At 44.1% G+C, this 21,143-nt stretch overlaps 1 protein-coding gene across 3 annotated transcripts in view; it reads left to right on the top strand.

Annotated features, from left to right (window-relative positions):
• LOC139575666 (cell migration-inducing and hyaluronan-binding protein-like) overlaps nucleotides 1–21,143 on the top strand; it is a 167,083-nt gene that overhangs the window by 94,576 nt on the left and 51,364 nt on the right. For all 3 annotated transcript variants that reach the window (XM_071400857.1, XM_071400858.1, XM_071400859.1), the window contains exons 7-12: nucleotides 3,817–3,887; nucleotides 5,104–5,199; nucleotides 5,548–5,669; nucleotides 6,651–6,798; nucleotides 9,890–10,081; nucleotides 19,869–20,038. In XM_071400857.1, coding sequence (XP_071256958.1) covers nucleotides 3,817–3,887; nucleotides 5,104–5,199; nucleotides 5,548–5,669; nucleotides 6,651–6,798; nucleotides 9,890–10,081; nucleotides 19,869–20,038 — 799 coding nt within the window. The remainder of the gene's footprint in view (nucleotides 1–3,816; nucleotides 3,888–5,103; nucleotides 5,200–5,547; nucleotides 5,670–6,650; nucleotides 6,799–9,889; nucleotides 10,082–19,868; nucleotides 20,039–21,143) is intronic.

Raw genomic sequence — 21,143 nt, 5'->3', positions numbered from 1 at the left:
CATCTATAGTCTCTACACTCTGTCCAGCTTGATAACAGTCATCTATAGTCTCTACACTCTGTCCAGCTTGATAACAGTCATATATAGTCTCTTCACTCTGTCCAGCTTGATAACAGTCATCTATAGTCTCTTCACTCTGTCCAGCTTGATAAGTCATCTATAGTCTCTTCACTCTGTCCAGCTTGATAAGTCATATATAGTCTCTTCACTCTGTCCAGCTTGATAACAGTCATATATAGTCTCTTCACTCTGTCCAGCTTGATAACAGTCATATATAGTCTCTTCACTCTGTCCAGCTTGATAAGTCATCTATAGTCTCTTCACTCTGTCCAGCTTGATAAGTCATATATAGTCTCTTCACTCTGTCCAGCTTGATAACAGTCATATATAGTCTCTTCACTCTGTCCAGCTTGATAAGTCATCTATAGTCTCTTCACTCTGTCCAGCTTGATAACAGTCATCTATAGTCTCTTTACTCTGTCCAGCTTGATAACAGTCATCTATAGTCTCTTCACTCTGTCCAGCTTGATAACAGTCATCTATAGTCTCTTCACTCTGTCCAGCTTGATAACAGTCATCTATAGTCTCTTCACTCTGTCCAGCTTGATAACAGTCATCTATAGTCTCTTCACTCTGTCCAGCTTGATAACAGTCATCTATAGTCTCTTCACTCTGTCCAGCTTGATAACAGTCATCTATAGTCTCTTCACTCTGTCCAGCTTGATAACAGCCATCTATAGTCTCTTCACTCTGTCCAGCTTAATAACAGGCATCTATAGTCTCTTCACTCTGTCCATCTTGATAACAGTCATCTATAGTCTCTTCACTCTGTCCAGCTTGATAACAGTCATCTATAGTCTCTTCACTCTGTCCAGCTTGATAACAGCCATCTATAGTCTCTTCACTCTGTCCAGCTTAATAACAGGCATCTATAGTCTCTTCACTCTGTCCATCTTGATAACAGTCATCTATAGTCTCTTCACTCTGTCCATCTTGATAACAGTCATCTATAGTCTCTTCACTCTGTCCAGCTTGATAACAGTCATCTATAGTCTCTTCACTCTGTCCAGTTTGATAACAGTCATCTATAGTCTCTTCACTCTGTCCAGCTTGATAACAGTCATCTATAGTCTCTTCATTCTGTCCAGCTTGATAACAGTCATCTATAGTCTCTTCACTCTGTCCAGCTTGATAACAGTCATATATAGTCTCTTCACTCTGTCCAGCTTGATAACAGTCATATATAGTCTCTTCACTCTGTCCAGCTTGATAAGTCATCTATAGTCTCTTCACTCTGTCCAGTTTGATAACAGTCATCTATAGTCTCTACACTCTGTCCAGCTTGATAACAGTCATCTATAGTCTCTTCACTCTGTCCAGTTTGATAACAGTCATCTATAGTCTCTTCACTCTGTCCAGCTTGATAACAGTCATCTATAGTCTCTTCTCTCTGTCCAGCTTGATAACAGTCATCTATAGTCTCTTCACTCTGTCCAGTTTGATAACAGTCATCTATAGTCTCTTCACTCTGTCCAGCTTAATAACAGTCATCTATAGTCTCTTCACTCTGTCCAGCTTGATAACAGTCATCTATAGTCTCTACACTCTGTCCAGCTTGATAACAGTCATCTATAGTCTCTTCACTCTGTCCAGCTTAATAACAGTCATCTATAGTCTCTTCACTCTGTCCAGTTTGAAAACAGTCATCCAAATGAAAGCTAGACAGCCAGGGAACATAGACAATTCCAAAACAATGGATAGAGGACTTTTTTTGCACATTTTGATGGTGAGGAATTATAATACATTTGAAGACCGAATACAACCTGTAAGGCAACATGAGTTTAATACCACAGAGAATGGGAAGCTTGGCAGCAACGCCAGTGAAGTTAGCCTGTTAGTGTCCAAATTATAAAAGTGTGTGTGTGTCAGTGCGTATGTGTGTGTGTGTCAGTGTGTGTGTGTGTTTGTCTACAGCTAATTTTCTCCAACAACCAGAGAACCAAAGTTTTCCCATAGAAATATCTCCACACCACGTCTTCAGATGAGAAGAGAGAGAGAAAGAGCGATGAAGGAGGAGAATGTACTTAGTCTCTTGTTGCCTATCCTTCCTGACACTTCCTGCCAAACAGTGTTAAAGCAGAATAAGGAATGTATTATTTGCGGTGTGCCAGAGAACATTTTAATAAGGCAATCATTTTGGCAACAAAAATATCTCTGCAATCCATCCTCCATGAATGCAATTTACATATGTTTACCAAAGTCACGATGGTATTTATGAGTGGGGGATGGTGTGAGCGTGTGTGTGTGTGTGTATTGCTCTTACATGTCATGAAAGCCAATATTTGTTGATATAATGTCTAATTGTAGACACCTTTAGAGACATATCTGGCATGCTGATCTTGTCTCCGGTAACGTTGCTGTTAAATGAGAACATGATGGCTAGCTAGTGTAAAGGATGTCACGCTGCTTGATTAGCGAGTACTTCCTCCTGATTCGGCCCATACCTGGCGCAAACTCGGGACCTCTGCATTGCTAGCACACGTGACCACCCTCCTGAAGTGTCATACTAGTCGGCGCCATGTGAAAAGCTAGCTATTCGCTGGCGCAAGTGGGGACACTTCAGGCTGAGGAGTAAGTTTCACGCATCCCCATGTGCTACACATGCATTATAGGTAGCAAAGCTACAAGACAGCAACATGGAACTGCTCACTACTGATGTCCCCCAAGGCTCGGTAGTAGGCCCTCTCCTCTTCCCTCTGTACACCAAGTCACTCAGTTTGTTTCAGTGGCTGGGAACTGCTCACTACTGATGTCCCCCAAGGCTCGGTGGTAGGCCCTCTCCTCTTCCCTCTGTACACCAAGTCACTCAGTTTGTTTCAGTGGCTGGGAACTGCTCACTACTGATGTCCCCCAAGGCTCGGTGGTAGGCCCTCTCCTCTTCCCTCTGTACACCAAGTCACTCAGTTTGTTTCAGTGGCTGGGAACTGCTCACTACTGATGTCCCCCAAGGCTCGGTGGTAGGCCCTCTCCTCTTCCCTCTGTACACCAAGTCACTCAGTTTGTTTCAGTGGCTGGGAACTGCTCACTACTGATGTCCCCCAAGGCTCGGTGGTAGGCCCTCTCCTCTTCTCTCTGTACACCAAGTCGCTCAGTTTGTTTCAGTGGCTGGGAACGGACACCTTTTAATTTTTCTAAATGACCAGCTAGAACGTTGAGGATGACTTTTGTTCTAATGTCAGTTCTCTGACTGTTCCTGGTGGAATCCTAATGCAGAATGGAGTAGGAATGTCCTGGTGTGAATATCACACAGACTCTCTTCAGACACCTAGCATGCCACACGCACACACAAACACACACGCACATCTCTCCCCTGACACTCGTGTCACTGTGTCCTCACAAGAGTGAGGCATGATGGGATTGCTACTGTAATTACCCATCCTGCCCCTGGGTTTTTCCGACAGCCCGTCACTCCTTATGTCAACATCATTACCAGGGCTGGCTGGAACCGTGTGTGTGTGTGTGTGTGTGTGTGTGTGTGTGTGTGTGTGTGTGTGTGTGTGTGTGTGTGTGTGTGTGTGTGTGTGTGTGTGTGTGTGTGTGTGTGTGTGTGTGTGTGTGTGTGTGTGTGTGTGTGTGCATGTCTGTGTGTCTCTAATGGCAATATATCTCTCCCCCCTCCTCCCTATTTTTCTTTACTTTCCATCTATCCTTGTCCTCTTGCATCCTCACACTTTCAATCTCCCTATTTCTTCCCCTCTCTCTCCACTTTCTGTCTCTCCACCTCTTCTCTCCTTCCCTCCATCCGTCTCTCCTCAGTCATTCCTGGAGTTTCATTGCGTTGAAAGGCAACTCGTCCTCTGCAGTGGAGGATCATGCTATCTATCAAGGTGAACCTCTCTCTCATCTCTCTTTCCTTTCTCTACCCTCTTCTCTCCTTATCTTTCCCTCAACCTCTCCCTCACAATATCTCTCTTTCTCTCCCTTTCACCCACCTCCCTCTCTCCCTTCACTTCTCTCCATCTCTTACTTTCTAGAGTATCTCTCACCCTTCTCTCTTACTTTCTAGAGTATCTCTCCCCCTTTCTCTCTCTCTCTCTCTCTCTCTCTCTTACTTTCTAGAGTATCTCTCCCCCTTTCTCTCTCTCTCTCTCTCTCTTACTTTCTAGAGTATCTCTCCCCCCTCTCTCTCTCTCTCTCTCTCTTACTTTCTAGAGTATCTCTCCCCCCTCTCTCTCTCTCTCTCTTACTTTCTAGAGTATCTCCCCCCCCTCTCTCTTACTTTCTAGAGTATCTCTCCCCTTCTCTCTCTCTCTCTCTTACTTACTAGAGTATCTCTCCCATTCGCTCTCTCTCTCTTACATTCTAGAGTATTTCTCCCACTTCTCTCATCTCTTACTTACTAGAGTATATCTCCCCCTTCTCTCTCTCTCTTACTTTCTAGAGTATCTCTCCCCTTCTCTCCCTCTCTTACTTTCTAGAGTATCTCTCCCCTTCTCTCTCTCCCTCTCTTACTTTAAAGAGTATATTTCCCTCTTCTCTCTCTCTTACTTTCTAGAGTATATTTCCCCCTTCTCTCTCTCTCTTTCGCTCTCTATTGTACTTGTATTTCTTAGTGTTATAGATGTTATAAACCAAACACCTGTCTGGACAGACAGACGAACAGACAGACAAACAGACAGACGAACAGACTGACGAACAGACTGACGAACAGACTGACGAACAGACTGACGAACAGACTGACGAACAGACTGACGAACAGACTGACGAACAGACTGACGAACAGACTGACGAACAGACTGACGAACAGACTGATGAACAGACAGACGAACAGACGGACAACAGACGGACAGCAAGTGGGAAAGTGAAAGAAAGAAAACACAGACTGTTAAAGTATGCTGGGCATGTCCTCTCCTTACTCTGCTGACGTGTGTGTGTGTGTGTGTGTGTGTGTGTGTGTGTGTGTGTGTGTGTGTGTGTGTGTGTGTGTGTGTGTGTGTGTGTGTGTGTGTGTGTGTGTGTGTGTGTGTGTGTGTGTGTGTGTGTGTGTGTGTGTGTGTGTGTGTGTGTGTGTGTGTGTGTGTGTGTGTGTGTGTGTGTGAACAGGGACCAAAGCCTCCTCGGAAGCTCGTTGTTCACGCATGTTCCAGTCAGAATACGGAGAGCACTTCACCATCACCACCTCCAGCCAATGGGTGCAAGGTAACACGCACACACTTCTGACTGGCCGTCTGGGTCATGTCATCACTGTTTGAAAGCCTTTGATTTAAATTCAGCTCAACAGAGAAGCCAGATTCCCCTGCATTCATTACACACACACACACACACACACACACACACACACACACACACACTGAACCCAGGCAACATAATATGGAAAGATTCCCTTCAACTACTCTCCTACTAATGCTCCTTGTCAGAACACAGTGGAAAGAAGTCTAATCCTTGATCTCCACACACACACACACACATTCATGCACACACACATCAATATCAACATCTTGGCAACGGTGTGTAGGAATCCCATTGAAATGAGTGTGTGTGTTACAGAGGCAGAGTGGACTGAGTGGTTTGACAGAGATGATGAGAGAGGATCAGGAGACTGGGAGAAGCTGTCTGACCTCCACAAGGCTTACCCTGACCGCCTCTGTAGCACCCCCATGGATATACAGGTAAAACACACACATTCTCACGCACAGACACACATACACACACACACACACACACACACACACACACACACACACATACACATACACATACACACACACACAGTCTTGTACAGCTAACCTTGTGGGGACATACAATTCAGTCCCATTCAAAATCCTATTTTCCCTAAACCTAACCCTAATCCTAACCCGTACTCTTACCCTAACCCTAACCCTAACCCTAACCCAAAAACCTAAACTTTATCCTAACCCTAAACCTAACCCTAGCTCCTAACCCTAACCCTACAACTAACCCTAGCTCCTAACCTTAATATTTAACTTAATTCTAACCCTAACACTAATTCTAACCTTAACCCTAAACCCCCTAGAAATAGCATTTGACCTTGTGGGGACTAACAAAATGTCCCCAGTTGGTCAATTTTTACTTTGTTTACTATTCTTGTAGGGACTTCTGGTCCCCACAAGAATAGTTAAACACGTCCACACACACACACACACACACACACCTGAACAGCTGGTGCCTATAGCTCTGTAGCAGCCAAATAACTTTGGAACAATGATGTGCCAAAAGAAGGCAAAGCTTAGCTTGATCTATTTCCATTTTTATTGCCTGTAATTATGATAAGGCCACAACAGCCAGCACTGTGTGTGTTCACAGATACTACATTCACTCTGCCACCATGTACGGCATAAGCAGAAGCTGTTTGGCATCCACAGTGAAGACTAAACACACACACACACACACACTGTCACTCACTTTCTGTCTGTCATACCCACACAGTCTACTGTGACAGGAAAAAGCTCACTTCTTTATCCTTGGTGTTTTAAACAGACATTATTTTACCATAAACAAACTGCCATCTTGGCTGTTCTTTGGATGTCGAAGCAGAGGCTTCTGTTAAGCACTGCTGTGACAAATGTAGTTATACTTTTCCCTCTACCTCTTCATAACCCCTCTCTCTCTACCTTCTCTCACTCTTCCAGGCTGAGTCCCATGATGGTGTGCCATCTAACGAGACAGGAGATGTCATCTATAAGTCTGACAGGGACTACGGCTTCGTCTGTCTCAACAAGGACCAGAGCCACGGCCTCTGCCACAACTACCGAGTACGCTTCCTCTGCGGTAAACTAGGTACGGACACCGGTCTGTAGTTGGGTGCCCCGTGTGCATCTGTGTATGTGTGTGTGTGTGTCCACATGCATGTGTTTATGTGTGTGCCAACGGCTTTAAAAAACGTAAAACATTTATTTAACTAGGCAAGTAAGTTGAGAGAGAGAGAGATACGGTGACATCCTTTCACAATGTCACAGTGGCCAGAATTATACCATGGTTTATCTGACTGATTTGATTGAGGTCATTTAGGTGTGTGTGTGATATCCTTTCGCTTGTAGATTGAATGTGGTTTGATTAAGGTGTGGGGCTTTCCCCTATTAGTCCATTAGTACCATGTTGATACTCTTACATTGTTTTATTCATCCATGATCCTCCTAGACGTCAGCACAGACACATGCCATACTGTACATCACATGATCCTCCTAGACGTCAGTACAGACACAGGACATACTGTACATCACATGATCCTCCTAGACGTCAGTACAGACACAGGACATACTGTACATCACATGATCCTCCTAGACGTCAGTACAGACACAGGACATACTGTACATCACATGATCCTCCTAGACGTCAGCACAGACACATGACATACTGTACATCACATGATGCTCCTAGACGTCAGCACAGACACAGGACATACTGTACATCACATGATCCTCCTAGACGTCAGCACAGACACATGACATACTGTACATCACATGATGCTCCTAGACGTCAGCACAGACACAGGACATACTGTACATCACATGATGCTCCTAGACGTCAGCACAGACACAGGACATACTGTACATCACATGATCCTCCTAGACGTCAGCACAGACACATGACATACTGTACATCACATGATCCTCCTAGACGTCAGCACAGACACATGACATACTGTACATCACATGATCCTCCTAGACGTCAGTACAGACACAGGACATACTGTACATCACATGATCCTCCTAGACGTCAGCACAGACACAGGACATACTGTACATCACATGATCCTCCTAGACGTCAGCACAGACACAGGACATACTGTACATCACATGATCCTCCTAGACGTCAGCACAGACACAGGACATACTGTACATCACATGATCCTCCTAGACGTCAGTACAGACACAGGACATACTGTACATCACATGATCCTCCTAGACGTCAGTACAGACACAGGACATACTGTACATCACATGATCCTCCTAGACGTCAGCACAGACACAGGACATACTGTACATCACATGATCCTCCTAGACGTCAGCACAGACACAGGACATACTGTACATCACATGATCCTCCTAGACGTCAGTACAGACACAGGACATACTGTACATCACATGATCCTCCTAGACGTCAGCAAAGACACATGACATACTGTACATCACATGATGCTCCTAGACGTCAGTACAGACACAGGACATACTGTACATCACATGATCCTCCTAGACGTCAGCACAGACACATGACATACTGTACATCACATGATGCTCCTAGACGTCAGTACAGACACAGGACATACTGTACATCACATGATCCTCCTAGACGTCAGCACAGACACATGACATACTGTACATCACATGATGCTCCTAGACGTCAGCACAGACACAGGACATACTGTACATCACATGATCCTCCTAGACGTCAGCACAGACACATGACATACTGTACATCACATGATGCTCCTAGACGTCAGCACAGACACAGGACATACTGTACATCACATGATGCTCCTAGACGTCAGCACAGACACAGGACATACTGTACATCACATGATCCTCCTAGACGTCAGTACAGACACAGGACATACTGTACATCACATGATCCTCCTAGACGTCAGCACAGACACAGGACATACTGTACATCACATGATCCTCCTAGACGTCAGTACAGACACAGGACATACTGTACATCACATGATCCTCCTAGACGTCAGCACAGACACAGGACATACTGTACATCACATGATCCTCCTAGACGTCAGTACAGACACAGGACATACTGTACATCACATGATCCTCCTAGACGTCAGCACAGACACAGGACATACTGTACATCACATGATCCTCCTAGACGTCAGCACAGACACATGACATACTGTACATCACATGATCCTCCTAGACGTCAGCACAGACACATGACATACTGTACATCACATGATCCTCCTAGACGTCAGCACAGACACATGACATACTGTACATCACATGATCCTCCTAGACGTCAGCACAGACACAGGACATACTGTACATCACATGATCCTCCTAGACGTCAGCACAGACACATGACATACTGTACATCACATGATCCTCCTAGACGTCAGTACAGACACAGGACATACTGTACATCACATGATCCTCCTAGACGTCAGCACAGACACAGGACATACTGTACATCACATGATCCTCCTAGACGTCAGTACAGACACAGGACATACTGTACATCACATGATCCTCCTAGACGTCAGCACAGACACAGGACATACTGTACATCACATGATCCTCCTAGACGTCAGCACAGACACATGACATACTGTACATCACATGATCCTCCTAGACGTCAGCACAGACACATGACATACTGTACATCACATGATCCTCCTAGACGTCAGCACAGACACAGGACATACTGTACATCACATGATCCTCCTAGACGTCAGCACAGACACAGGACATACTGTACATCACATGATCCTCCTAGACGTCAGCACAGACACAGGACATACTGTACATCACATGATCCTCCTAGACGTCAGCACAGACACAGGACATACTGTACATCACATGATCCTCCTAGACGTCAGCACAGACACAGGACATACTGTACATCACATGATCCTCCTAGACGTCAGCACAGACACAGGACATACTGTACATCACATGATCCTCCTAGACGTCAGCACAGACACAGGACATACTGTACATCACATGCATTATGAATAACACACACACATTCAGCAGGAGAGTTATGGCTCCTCTTCACTGGAGTTTATTCAGTTAACCTGACAGCCCAGCTGCTCCAACTGATTTATGGGAAGGGTGCGTGCGTATGGGTGTGTTTGTGTGTGTGTGTGTGTCAGTGCATTTGATATAACCATATTGATTGACGTATTTCTCTGTCCCTCCAGTGCGTCCCCAGGCCTCCATCTCTATAGAGCGTCTGTCCAACAGCACTGTCCTGGAGTTAGCTGAGCCAGCTGAAGGCTGGGGCCCAGGAGACAGACTGGTGGTGGCCAGTACTGACTACTCTATGCACCAGGCTGAGGAGTTCACCATACTACCCTGCCCTGCCTGTGGGCCCACACAGGTTAAAGTCCAAGGTGAGTGTGTGTGTGCGTGTGGAAGCACCTTCAACCTTGCTGCCACAGCCTTGGCATGGATTGATGTGTTGAATGATGGACAGAGAGACAGACAGACAAACAGAGAGAGAGAGACAGGGTATGTGTCCAAAATGCCACCCTATTTACTATATAGTGCACTACTTTAGACTAGGGCCAATAGGACTATATAGTGCACTACTTTAGACTAGGGCCAATAGGGCTATATAGTGCACTACTTTAGACTAGGGCCAATAGGGCTATATAGTGCACTACTTTAGACTAGGGCCAATAGGGCTATATAGTGCACTACTTTAGACTAGGGCCAATAGGGCTATATAGTGCACTACTTTAGACTAGGGCCAATAGGGCTATATAGTGCACTACTTTAGACTAGGGCCAATAGGGCTATATAGTGCACTACTTTAGACTAGGACCAATAGGGCTATATAGTGCACTACTTTAGACTAGGGCCAATAGGGCTATACTCAAAAGTAGTGCACTATATAGGGAGAATACAGGCCTGAGAATGAAGCACAGGTAATGTTTGTAATTGCCCCAGATTTCTGCATCCCAGTTCAGATGCTTGACCTACTAAATGCTGATCACTGGACTCTCTGTCCATACCTCTGGAATGGGCCGTGTGTGTGTGTGTGTGTGTGTGTGTGTGTGTGTGTGTGTGTGTGTGTGTGTGTGTGTGTGTGTGTGTGTGTGTGTGTGTGTGTGTGTGTGTGTGTGTGTGTGTGTGTGTGTGTGTGTGTGTGTGTGTGTGTGTGTGTGTGTGTGTGTGTGTGTGTGTGTGTGTGTGTGTGTGTGTGATGGTTTTGTAACACACTGCTCATTGGGACGGACAGAGAGAAGATTGTTTATGTGCTGAAAATAGCTGTTGGAGAGATTCTTGTGAACGCATAAGTGGAAGTTGTATAATAGTGAGTTGTATAATAATGTGTGTGTGTGTGTGTGTGTGTGTGTTTCATTCTACCATGTGTTTTACATTTCTCACCCTCATACTCACAATAACAAGGTTAGAGTGTTCCAACTCCTAGTCAGTGTCCCAAATGGCACCATATTCCCTACACAGTGCACTACATTTGACCAGGGATCTAGTAGCACTGTAAAGGGAATAAGGTGTAATTTGGGACACAACCCTAAAGCCTTCTAAAGTCCTTTTTTCTTTTAATGCAAATGGCCCGAACCAAGTGACATTTTTGGCCAGACAGACTCACAAAATTCAAACAAGTATTCTGACACCCCACCTGTCAGATGTGTGTGTACTGGTAGCGAAGTCAGGTGCAGGAGAGCAGAGATTTGTGAACAGGCGCACACGTTATTTAGGCAAAACGCGGAAAACAGTCACAGGAATTATGTTTAACAATAAACATCTTTGTGAAAAATAACAGGGAAAAAACAAGCCAGTCTGGCGCGTCAACAAAACACACGTAACACAAACAATCTCACACAAAGACATGATGGGGAACAAATACATGTAGATTGATTGGGGAATGAAAACCAGGTGTGCAGGGAACAAGACAAAACAAATGGATACATAAAAAATGGAGCGGCGATGGCTAGGAAGCCGGTGACGTCGATCGCCGAACGAACAAGGAGAAGAGCCGAACTCGGCGGAAGTTGTGACACCACCACCTTTCTTTCTTTGTCTGTGTCTGTCTGTCTGTGTCTGTCTGTGTCTGTCTGTGTCTGTGTGTGTCTGTGTGTGTCTGTGTGTGTGTGTCTGTGTGTGTCTGTGTCTCTGTGTGTGTGTGTGTCTGTGTGTGTGTCTGCCACACCATTATACAAGCATAGAGACAATAGTCAAATAAGTGTTCATTGAGCGCAGTCTGAACCTGAGAGAGAGACAAAGGAAGATAGTGAGCAATTAGATGAGATGAAGAAAGGAAGCTTGACTTACTATGACGCTCCAGAGGCTTCTGGCAGCAAACACTGTCTAAATCCCTGTAAACCTATACAACATGTTCCTAATCAGATCCCTGGCCCGAAGCACAACTCAACTCTATCTCCAAACCTGAACTCCATTCCATCTGACTTACAGGGATTTAGGCAGCACTTGCTGTGGGAAATGCTTGTATCCCAGAAAGGCTCTCTCCTCCTGGGGCCGAACATTGATCTATTCCCAGGCTTCTGAAGGCCTCTGGGGCATCATAATAAGTCACGAGCTTCCTCTCTACATCACATTATATCTGATGTAATTGCTCTCCATCTCTCTGTCTCTCTTTCTCTGTCTCTACATCTTTATCCATCTGTCTCTCTTTCTCTGTCTCTACATCTTTATCCATCTGTCTCTCTTTCTCTGTCTCTACATCTTTATCCATCTGTCTCTCTTTCTCTGTCTCTACATCTTTATCCATCTCTCTCTCTTTCTCTGTCTCTACATATTTATCCATCTGTCTCTCTTTCTCTGTCTCTACATCTTTATCCATCTGTCTCTCTTTCTCTGTCTCTACATATTTATCCATCTCTGTCTCTCTTTCTCTGTCTCTACATCTTTATCCATCTGTCTCTCTTTCTCTGTCTCTACATCTTTATCCATCTGTCTCTCTTTCTCTGTCTCTACATCTTTATCCATCTCTGTCTCTCTTTCTCTGTCTCTACATCTTTATCCATCTGTCTCTCTTTCTCTGTCTCTACATCTTTATCCATCTGTCTCTCTTTCTCTGTCTCTACATATTTATCCATCTCTGTCTCTCTTTCTCTGTCTCTACATCTTTATCCATCTGTCTCTCTTTCTCTGTCTCTACATCTTTATCCATCTGTCTCTCTTTCTCTGTCTCTACATCTTTATCCATCTGTCTCTCTTTCTCTGTCTCTACATCTTTATCCATCTGTCTCTCTTTCTCTGTCTCTACATCTTTATCCATCTGTCTCTCTTTCTCTGTCTCTACATCTTTATCCATCTGTCTCTCTTTCTCTGTCTCTACATCTTTATCCATCTGTCTCTCTTTCTCTGTCTCTACATCTTTATCCATCTGTCTCTCTTTCTCTGTCTCTACATCTTTATCCATCTGTCTCTCTTTCTCTGTCTCTACATCTTTATCCATCTCTGTCTCTCTTTCTCTGTCTCTACATCTTTATCCATCTGTCTCTCTCTTTTATTTCTTTCTTTCTTTTTTTCTTAGAACGCAAGTGCGGGTATTCGGAAAAGGCCACACACACACACACACACACACACACACACACACACACACACACACACACACACACACACACACACACACACACACACACACACACACACACACACACACACACACACACTCGCATTTCAGTGGAGGCTGCTGAGGGGAGGACGACTCATAATAATGTCTGGAAAGGTGTAAATGGAGTGGCATCAAAACACATGGAAACCATGTATTTGATGTATTTGGTACCATTCCACCTATTGCGCTCCAGCCATTACCACTAGCCCGTCCTCCCCAACCTCCTGTGATACAGTTGTCTGTTAACCTTACCTGTGTTGACGTTACATGACATTCTGTTGGGTCGCTGCCTTCATTCCTTTCAGCTCCCAGCCATTCTCTCTGGCTCTATCTCTGCTTTTTCAAAGTTACCACTGATTTAATGTGACATGCCCTCAATTGTGTGTGTGTGTGTGTGTGTGTGTGTGTGTGTGTGTGTGTGTGTGTGTGTGTGTGTGTGTGTGTGTGTGTGTGTGTGTGTGTGTGTGTGTGTGTGTGTGTGTGTGTGTGTGTGTGTGTGTGTGTGTGTGTGTGGATGCTTGCATGCTTTTTGTTAGTTTGACTATAAGAGCAGAAAGTAGTTCACTCTGAAGACTTCCACAGTAGATACATCAATGTTTAAAATTCCCTGAATAATGAGTTGTTTATCTAGGGGCTGCACCTCTGTTTTCTAGGCCTATTAATTAGGTGTGTGTGTGTGTGTGTTAAATATATTTTAATGATAGGTAGACTCTGGCTCATCACCAACCCCTTTCAACTTCAATCTACCTATTAATTTAATTTCTGTGTTTATTAATTCCGCTCGTAGCCCTCCAGTGATGCACAATTAGAATCTCTTGTTGTGTATGTCTAAAGAGTTAGGCAGAGGCTAGTCTACCCAAGGCTCTGATGAAGGCCATGACGCCAAAACATAAGCCTGTTTGGATAAAGGTTTCTGCTAAATGGGAAATGGCAGTCAGTTAATAAGTTGGCTAAATTGTATATATACAGTGTGTCTGCTATTTCTGTCTTGCATATGGGTGTGGCATGTGGGCGTGGCCAGTGCAATCAGTCATGCAAGAGAGCGGAGAGAGCGGAGAGAGAGAGCTTCTTTTAATTGGAAAGTGTGTGTGGCTAATGACGCATTTTCAGGGACAGTTGATAATGTGTCTCTGCATGTGGTTCACAATAATATTAATGTGTATATCCAAATTAAATCTTTTGACCATGATAATCTCAGACAGGCAGGCAGTTAGGCTGGCAGACACAGTTATACAAACACTCACAGACAAATTCTCATTCCTAATAGGGTCACGGTATGTTCTCCAACTCTCTCCGTTCGTCAGTGGAGGATGCAGTTTGTCAGTGTTGTCAGGGGAGCGCCAGTAGCAGGGCAAAAGGTGGCCGGGATTCTTTCCAACGGCACCCTCAAGGTAGACCATTTCAGAACCAACTGTACCCAGGTATCTAACTCTGCCTGTCTCCTCCGCATCATTAACAATTGGGAGAGAGAGTGGTAGACGGGGGCAGGAGTGGAGGAAAGAGAGAAAGAGGGTGGAGAGAAGGGGTGCAGAGATTGCTGTCAGTCTTTATTGCAGTGATGAGTAAATCCTGAGAAGTGATCCAGTCACTTTCTTGGTACAGAAAGGTTTTATCAGTATCAGGGTTGAGATGTGTGGCTGACCAGCTGTGTCTCTGATTCTTTTACTCTTATTTGTAATTTCATTCCCTTTCTTCTTATTTTTCTTCCATAACTCTTTGGCATTTAATGACTGTAGTGTTTGTGTCTAGTGTGTGGGCGGGCAGTAGGAGCTGTTCTTTTCTTAGATTCCTCTCTTTTTGTTTTGTTATTTTTTCATGTTTTTCTCCTCTTAACAAGTCATGTGATGTCATTAGTGAGGAGAGAAGACTGAACCTGGGGAAAGTGAATGTTCTGAACTCATTCATATTTCTTTAGTATCTACTTGGATCATTAGATGTCACAGACAGTGGGCTGTTCTTGTCACAACCTCTCCTCTCACTCTCTCATTTCCTCTCTCCCTTTCTCTCATCTCGTGATGTGTATATTCCTCTCCTCTCTCCATCCCCCTCTAATAGTTCTCATCTGTCATATATCTAGCTCCCCAGTAGCTGGACTGGCAGACTCATTCTGTGACCTTTAACACCCACCATCATAATCTTCCTCAACCTCCCTCCATTAAATCTCTTCCCGTTTCTCACCCTTTCTCTCTGTGTTTGTTCTGCGGCCCTGCCAACTACAGAGTGGTTCTTGTGACAGCTGAGAGGTGGTGACATCTTCAGACTAAAGGGAGATGTCTGAAGAGACAGACAATCACATTCAAATACAGACAAATCCTTCACAGACCGATTCCTGTCTGAGTGAGTGAGTGACGACATTCTGTGACCAATGTGTTAAATTTAGGCACACAGAAACAACTGGATTCAATCCCAGTGTGGGGCACTAGTTCTTGGATGTTGTTTTTTGCCCCTAGTGGCCGGTTTTGATGCTGTCTCCCAACTTCCGGAGGACCTGCACAAATGTTGAATTTCGCTTGGTATCGCAAGTGATCCCTCTACACACACACACACACACACACACACACACACACACAAAATCACACACACAAAGTCACACACAAAATCACACACACAAAATCACACACAAAATCACACACACACACACACACACAAAATCACACACACACACACACACACACACAAAATCACACACACACACACAAAATCACACACACACACACACACACACAATCACACACACACACACACACACACACACACACACACACACACACACACACACACACACACACACACACACACACACACACAATCACACACACACACACACACACACACACACACACACACACACACACACACACACAAAATCACACACACAAAATCACACACAAAATCACACACACACACACACAAAATCACACACACACACACACACACAAAATCACACACACACACACACACACAAAATCACACACACACACACACACACACAAAATCACACACACACACACACACACACACAAAATCACACACACACACACACACACACACACACACACACACACACACACACACACACACACACACACACACACACACACACACACACACACACACACACACACACACACACACACACACACACACACACACACACACACACACACACACACACACACACACACACACACACACACACACACACACACACACACACTCCAGTTTATCTCCCTCCACCTTCAGTCTAAAAGGCCTTCTAAAATCACAGGGCAATTTTTTCCCACTAGTGTAAATTGACTCTAAAGAACAACACTAAAAACATTCTCTGGTTGCCTTCTGAGAGTGATGCTCTCACATGTTCCAGGCAGGTGCTTTGGTGTGTATATTCTGTGTGTGTGTGCGTACATACAGTACGTGTGTGTCAGGGAAGATTTAACTTTATCGGACATATGGATTGGGTGTGTAACCCATTAGAGCTTCCACCCACGCAGCCAGGACCATCAATAAATGAGGGATGTTGGCCAAATGAGCTACATTTACATGTCCTTAAAAACAGCCTAACTAATTACAAACAACTATTCCTTGTGTTTGGGTGTGTAGAATATGCAAAACTTTAAAGCCTGATGCTTTATTGGTTTTTACTTTTCTAAAACAATAATTGTCCACCTCATGGTTCAGCAATCAGAGCACTAAATGCATCAGGGCATTGGATGCATAGCTATAGGTTTAGGTGTCCACTGTATGATATTAATATTAATATATACACTACCGTTCAAAAGTTTTGGTCACTTAGAAATGTCCTTGTTTTTGAAAGAAAAGCAAATGTTTTGTCCATTTAAAATAACATCAAATTGATCAGAAATACAGTGTAGACATTGTTAATGTTGTAAATGACTATTGTAGCTGGAAACGGCTGATTTTTAATTGAATATCTACATAGGCGTACAGAGGCCCATTATCAGCAACCATCACTCCTGTGTTCCAATGGCACGTTGTGTTAGCTAATCCAAGTTTATCATTTTAAAAGGCTAATTGATCATTAGAAAACCCTTTTGCAATTGTGTTAGCACAGCTGAAAACTGTTGTCCGGATTAAAGAAGTAAAACTGGCCTTCTTTAGACTAGTTGCGTATCTGGAGCATCAGCATTTGTGGGTTCGATTACAGGCTCAAAATTACCAGAAACAAAGAACTTTCTTCTGAAACTCGTCAGTCTATTCTTGTTCTGTGAAATTAAGGCTATTCCATGCGAGAAATTGCCAAGGAACTGAAGATCTCGTACAACGCTGTGTACTACTCCCTTCACAGAACAGCGCAAACTGTCTCTAACCAGAATAGAAAGAGGAGTGGGAGGCCCCGGTGCACAACTGAGCAAGAGGACAAGTACATTAGAGTGTCTAGTTTGAGAAACAGACGCCTCACAAGTCCTCAACTGGCAGCTTCATTAAATAGTACCTGCAAAACACCAGTCTCAATGTTAACAGTGAAGAGGTGTCTGATAGTTCCTCTGTTCAGTGTCTGTGTTCTTTTGCCCATGTTAATCTTTTCTTTTTATTGGCCAGTCTGAGATATGGTTTTTTCTTTGCAACTCTGCCTAGGAGGCCAGCATCCCGGAGTTGCCTCTTCACTGTTGACGTTGAGACTGGTGTTTTGCGGGTACTATTTAATGATAGTACTATTTAGAAAGTGTATTAGACTACTGAGATGTTATTGAAGAAACACATTGTTTCATCATATTTTCATGTTGTGATTCAAAATATTTGAATGACCAACCTAACCCAGTGATTGTCATGCATTTTGAGCAGACAATTATGATATTGTTATATATTACTGTTAAAATAGTGCTCAGAATTTTCTGATTGTATTTCTTTCAATAGAGATGCATTTGCATCTTAATGTGCTCTAATATTATAGGCCAATTTATTTGGGGCAAATTCACCACCTGAGTCAGTGTAAAAACTAAACCCAACTACTAGGTCACTGTCTCTACAGATAATACCCACTGCTAGTAACCATGTATTAATCTAACAGTATATTTCATGTAAAAACTAAACCCAACTACTAGGTCTCTAGCTCTACAGATAACACCCACCGCTGTTATTACAGTACATTTAATGTAAAAACAAATACGTTGCAGTTGTAGGCCTATGCACTCGCAATGGCCAATCCACATTTAGTGTGCTCCATATCTCACAGCCATATTGAAAGTCTTGTTTGTAAAATTGTTTCATAGCAAATATCTTGTTTGTAAAATAGTTGCTTTTGCGTTCGAAGAAATAAAAAGTATATCTACAGAAAGCTGAGAACATCCTCTCTCCACCTTTGACAACAGGATAGCTGTGTTTTCCCCACAATTGGATGTAAAAGTGTTATACAGAACACTTTTCTTTCTCCTGGAGCATTTTTTCCCTCTGAAAAGGAGAGAGAGAGTGCCTCGCTCAACATAGCAGCAGGCCTCGCTCAACATAGCAGCAGGCCTCGCTCAACATAGCAGCAGGCCTCGCTCAACATAGCAGCAGGCCTCGCTCAACATAGCAGCAGGCCTCGCTCAACATAGCAGCAGGCCTCGCTCAACATAGCAGCAGGCCTTGCTATGCTCAACATAGCAGCAGGCCTTGCTATGCTCAACATAGCAGCAGGCCTCGCTCAACATAGCAGCAGGCCTCGCTCAACATAGCAGCAGGCCTCGCTCAACATAGCAGCAGGCCTCGCTCAACATAGCAGCAGGCCTCGCTCAACATAGCAGCAGGCCTCGCTCAACATAGCAGCAGGCCTCGCTCAACATAGCAGCAGGCCTCGCTCAACATAGCAGCAGGCCTCGCTCAACATATCAGCAGGCCTCGCTCAACATAGCAGAAGGCCTCGCTCAACATATCAGCAGGCCTCGCTCAACATATCAGCAGGCCTCGCTCAACATAGCAGCAGGCCTCGCTCAACATAGCAGCAGGCCTCGCTCAACATAGCAGCAGGCCTCGCTCAACATAGCAGCAGGCCTCGCTCAACATAGCAGCAGGCCCCAGCGAAACAGGGGCAGGTAGGCAGACACTTTCATTACAGGAATCATGAGGATAATGTAATTTACTGTTTCACCAAATCATGGTTTTAGCCTCATAAAAACGAAGACGTTTTGAGTGAGGTAAATTAATGTGCAGCTCGCACAGATGCGACCAATACATGTTTTAACTCGCCCAGCGAGACTAAATGGTGGCAGTCTGGCGCCCCGCCATGTAGGCTTTTCACTACTCTCTAATTTTCATTTTACTTTGATGAAAAAGGGCTCCATCTTCACAATCAACAGTATCCTAGGCCAAGGCTCCTCTCTCACTCTCTCCTCAGCAGCAGACCAGCCCCAGACAATTTGGCTGACTACAATTTTTATCGGCTTTTCATTTATTTTATCGGCCAAAAGCCGGAAATTACCTGCTAACGGAAACCCTGGTGTGTGTGTGTGTGTGTGTGTACATGTGCACTCGTATGACTGTGTATGTGTGTTGCCAGGTGTGTTCTAACTCTTTGTGTGTTTGTGTGTGTGTGTGTGTGTGTGTGTGTGTGTGTGTGTGTGTGTGTGTGTGTGTAGGTAAGCCAGTGTTCCTCCACATGGGTGAGGAGGTGGATGGGGTGGACATGAGGGCAGAGGTCGGCCTGCTGAGTCGCAACATCCTGGTGCGCGGCGAGATGGAACCTCGTTGCTACGACAACGAGGCCTGCAAGTTCTTCGCCTTCGACACTTTCGGGGGACACGTGAAGGTAATTTAATTAACATGTCATTAATTGTTCACGACTCTACCCCTCCAATCTATCTATTCATCCCTCTATCTACACCTTTACTTTATTCATTCATCCTCTCTTCATCCTTCCATAAACCCCTACATCTTCTCTTTGTCCTTCCATCTACTTTCATCTTTTCTTTATCCTTCCAATGATCTAAACTTGTAGATAGTGTGTGTAGGGCTGTACAATTCCGGTGACTTAACTTCCTTAACCTTTTACTGCAGTGGGCTAAATCAGGGTCACACAGAGTGTTTCTTGGTATTCTTAAACAATTCTACTTTGAAACAAAAGTATACACCTCACACACATGATTATGGGATAAAAAAAGAAGACACTTGTACCATGTCAGACATACAGTTGAAATGCTTTAAATGTTGAGTTTGCATTCCAATATTACACTTTATATAAATCACAGAAGACTGAAATATAACAAAACCATTTGACATAGACACACCGGATTTTCAGCGGGTTTTTGAAATAATGTTTATTAATGCTGAATAATATTAGTAACCTTCTACCCATGAGGCCTCAAGGTCATTTGACTGCAGGAAAGGGCTGCAGTCTGGGAGGTTACCAGAGTTCTGCACCCCTGATCATGTCTTTCTGTTCTGTTTATTCAGTCCTTGAGGCCTTCACCAGAAGAAATGGGCTATTGTTTTGGGCTATACTGTACAGTTAACATAAAGGTTACATTAAGAAACTGAGCTCATCTATTGTCCTTACAGGTTAGCTGAGGGTAAGGGAAAAGTTTATAGAGTTGAGTTATAATCAGATGTTTAGTTAGAAAGCACAACCCTTCCGTCCCCGTCTAGCACGGCTATCAAAATCAAATCAAATTTATTAGTCACATACACATGGTTAGCAGATGTTAATGCGAGTGTAGCGAAATGCTTGTGCTTCTAGTTCCGACAATGCAGTAATAACAACAAGTAATCTAACCTAACAATTCCGCAACTACTACCTTATACACGCAAGTGTAAAGGGATAAAGAATATGTACATAAAGATATATGAATGAGTGATGGTACAGACGGCATAGGCAAGGTGCAGTAGATGGTATAGAGTACGGTATATACCTATGA

This window comes from Salvelinus alpinus, chromosome 5 (assembly GCF_045679555.1).
Source record: "Salvelinus alpinus chromosome 5, SLU_Salpinus.1, whole genome shotgun sequence".
Lineage (NCBI taxonomy): Eukaryota > Metazoa > Chordata > Actinopteri > Salmoniformes > Salmonidae > Salvelinus > Salvelinus alpinus.
This window is presented reverse-complemented; position numbering and strand designations above follow the sequence as displayed.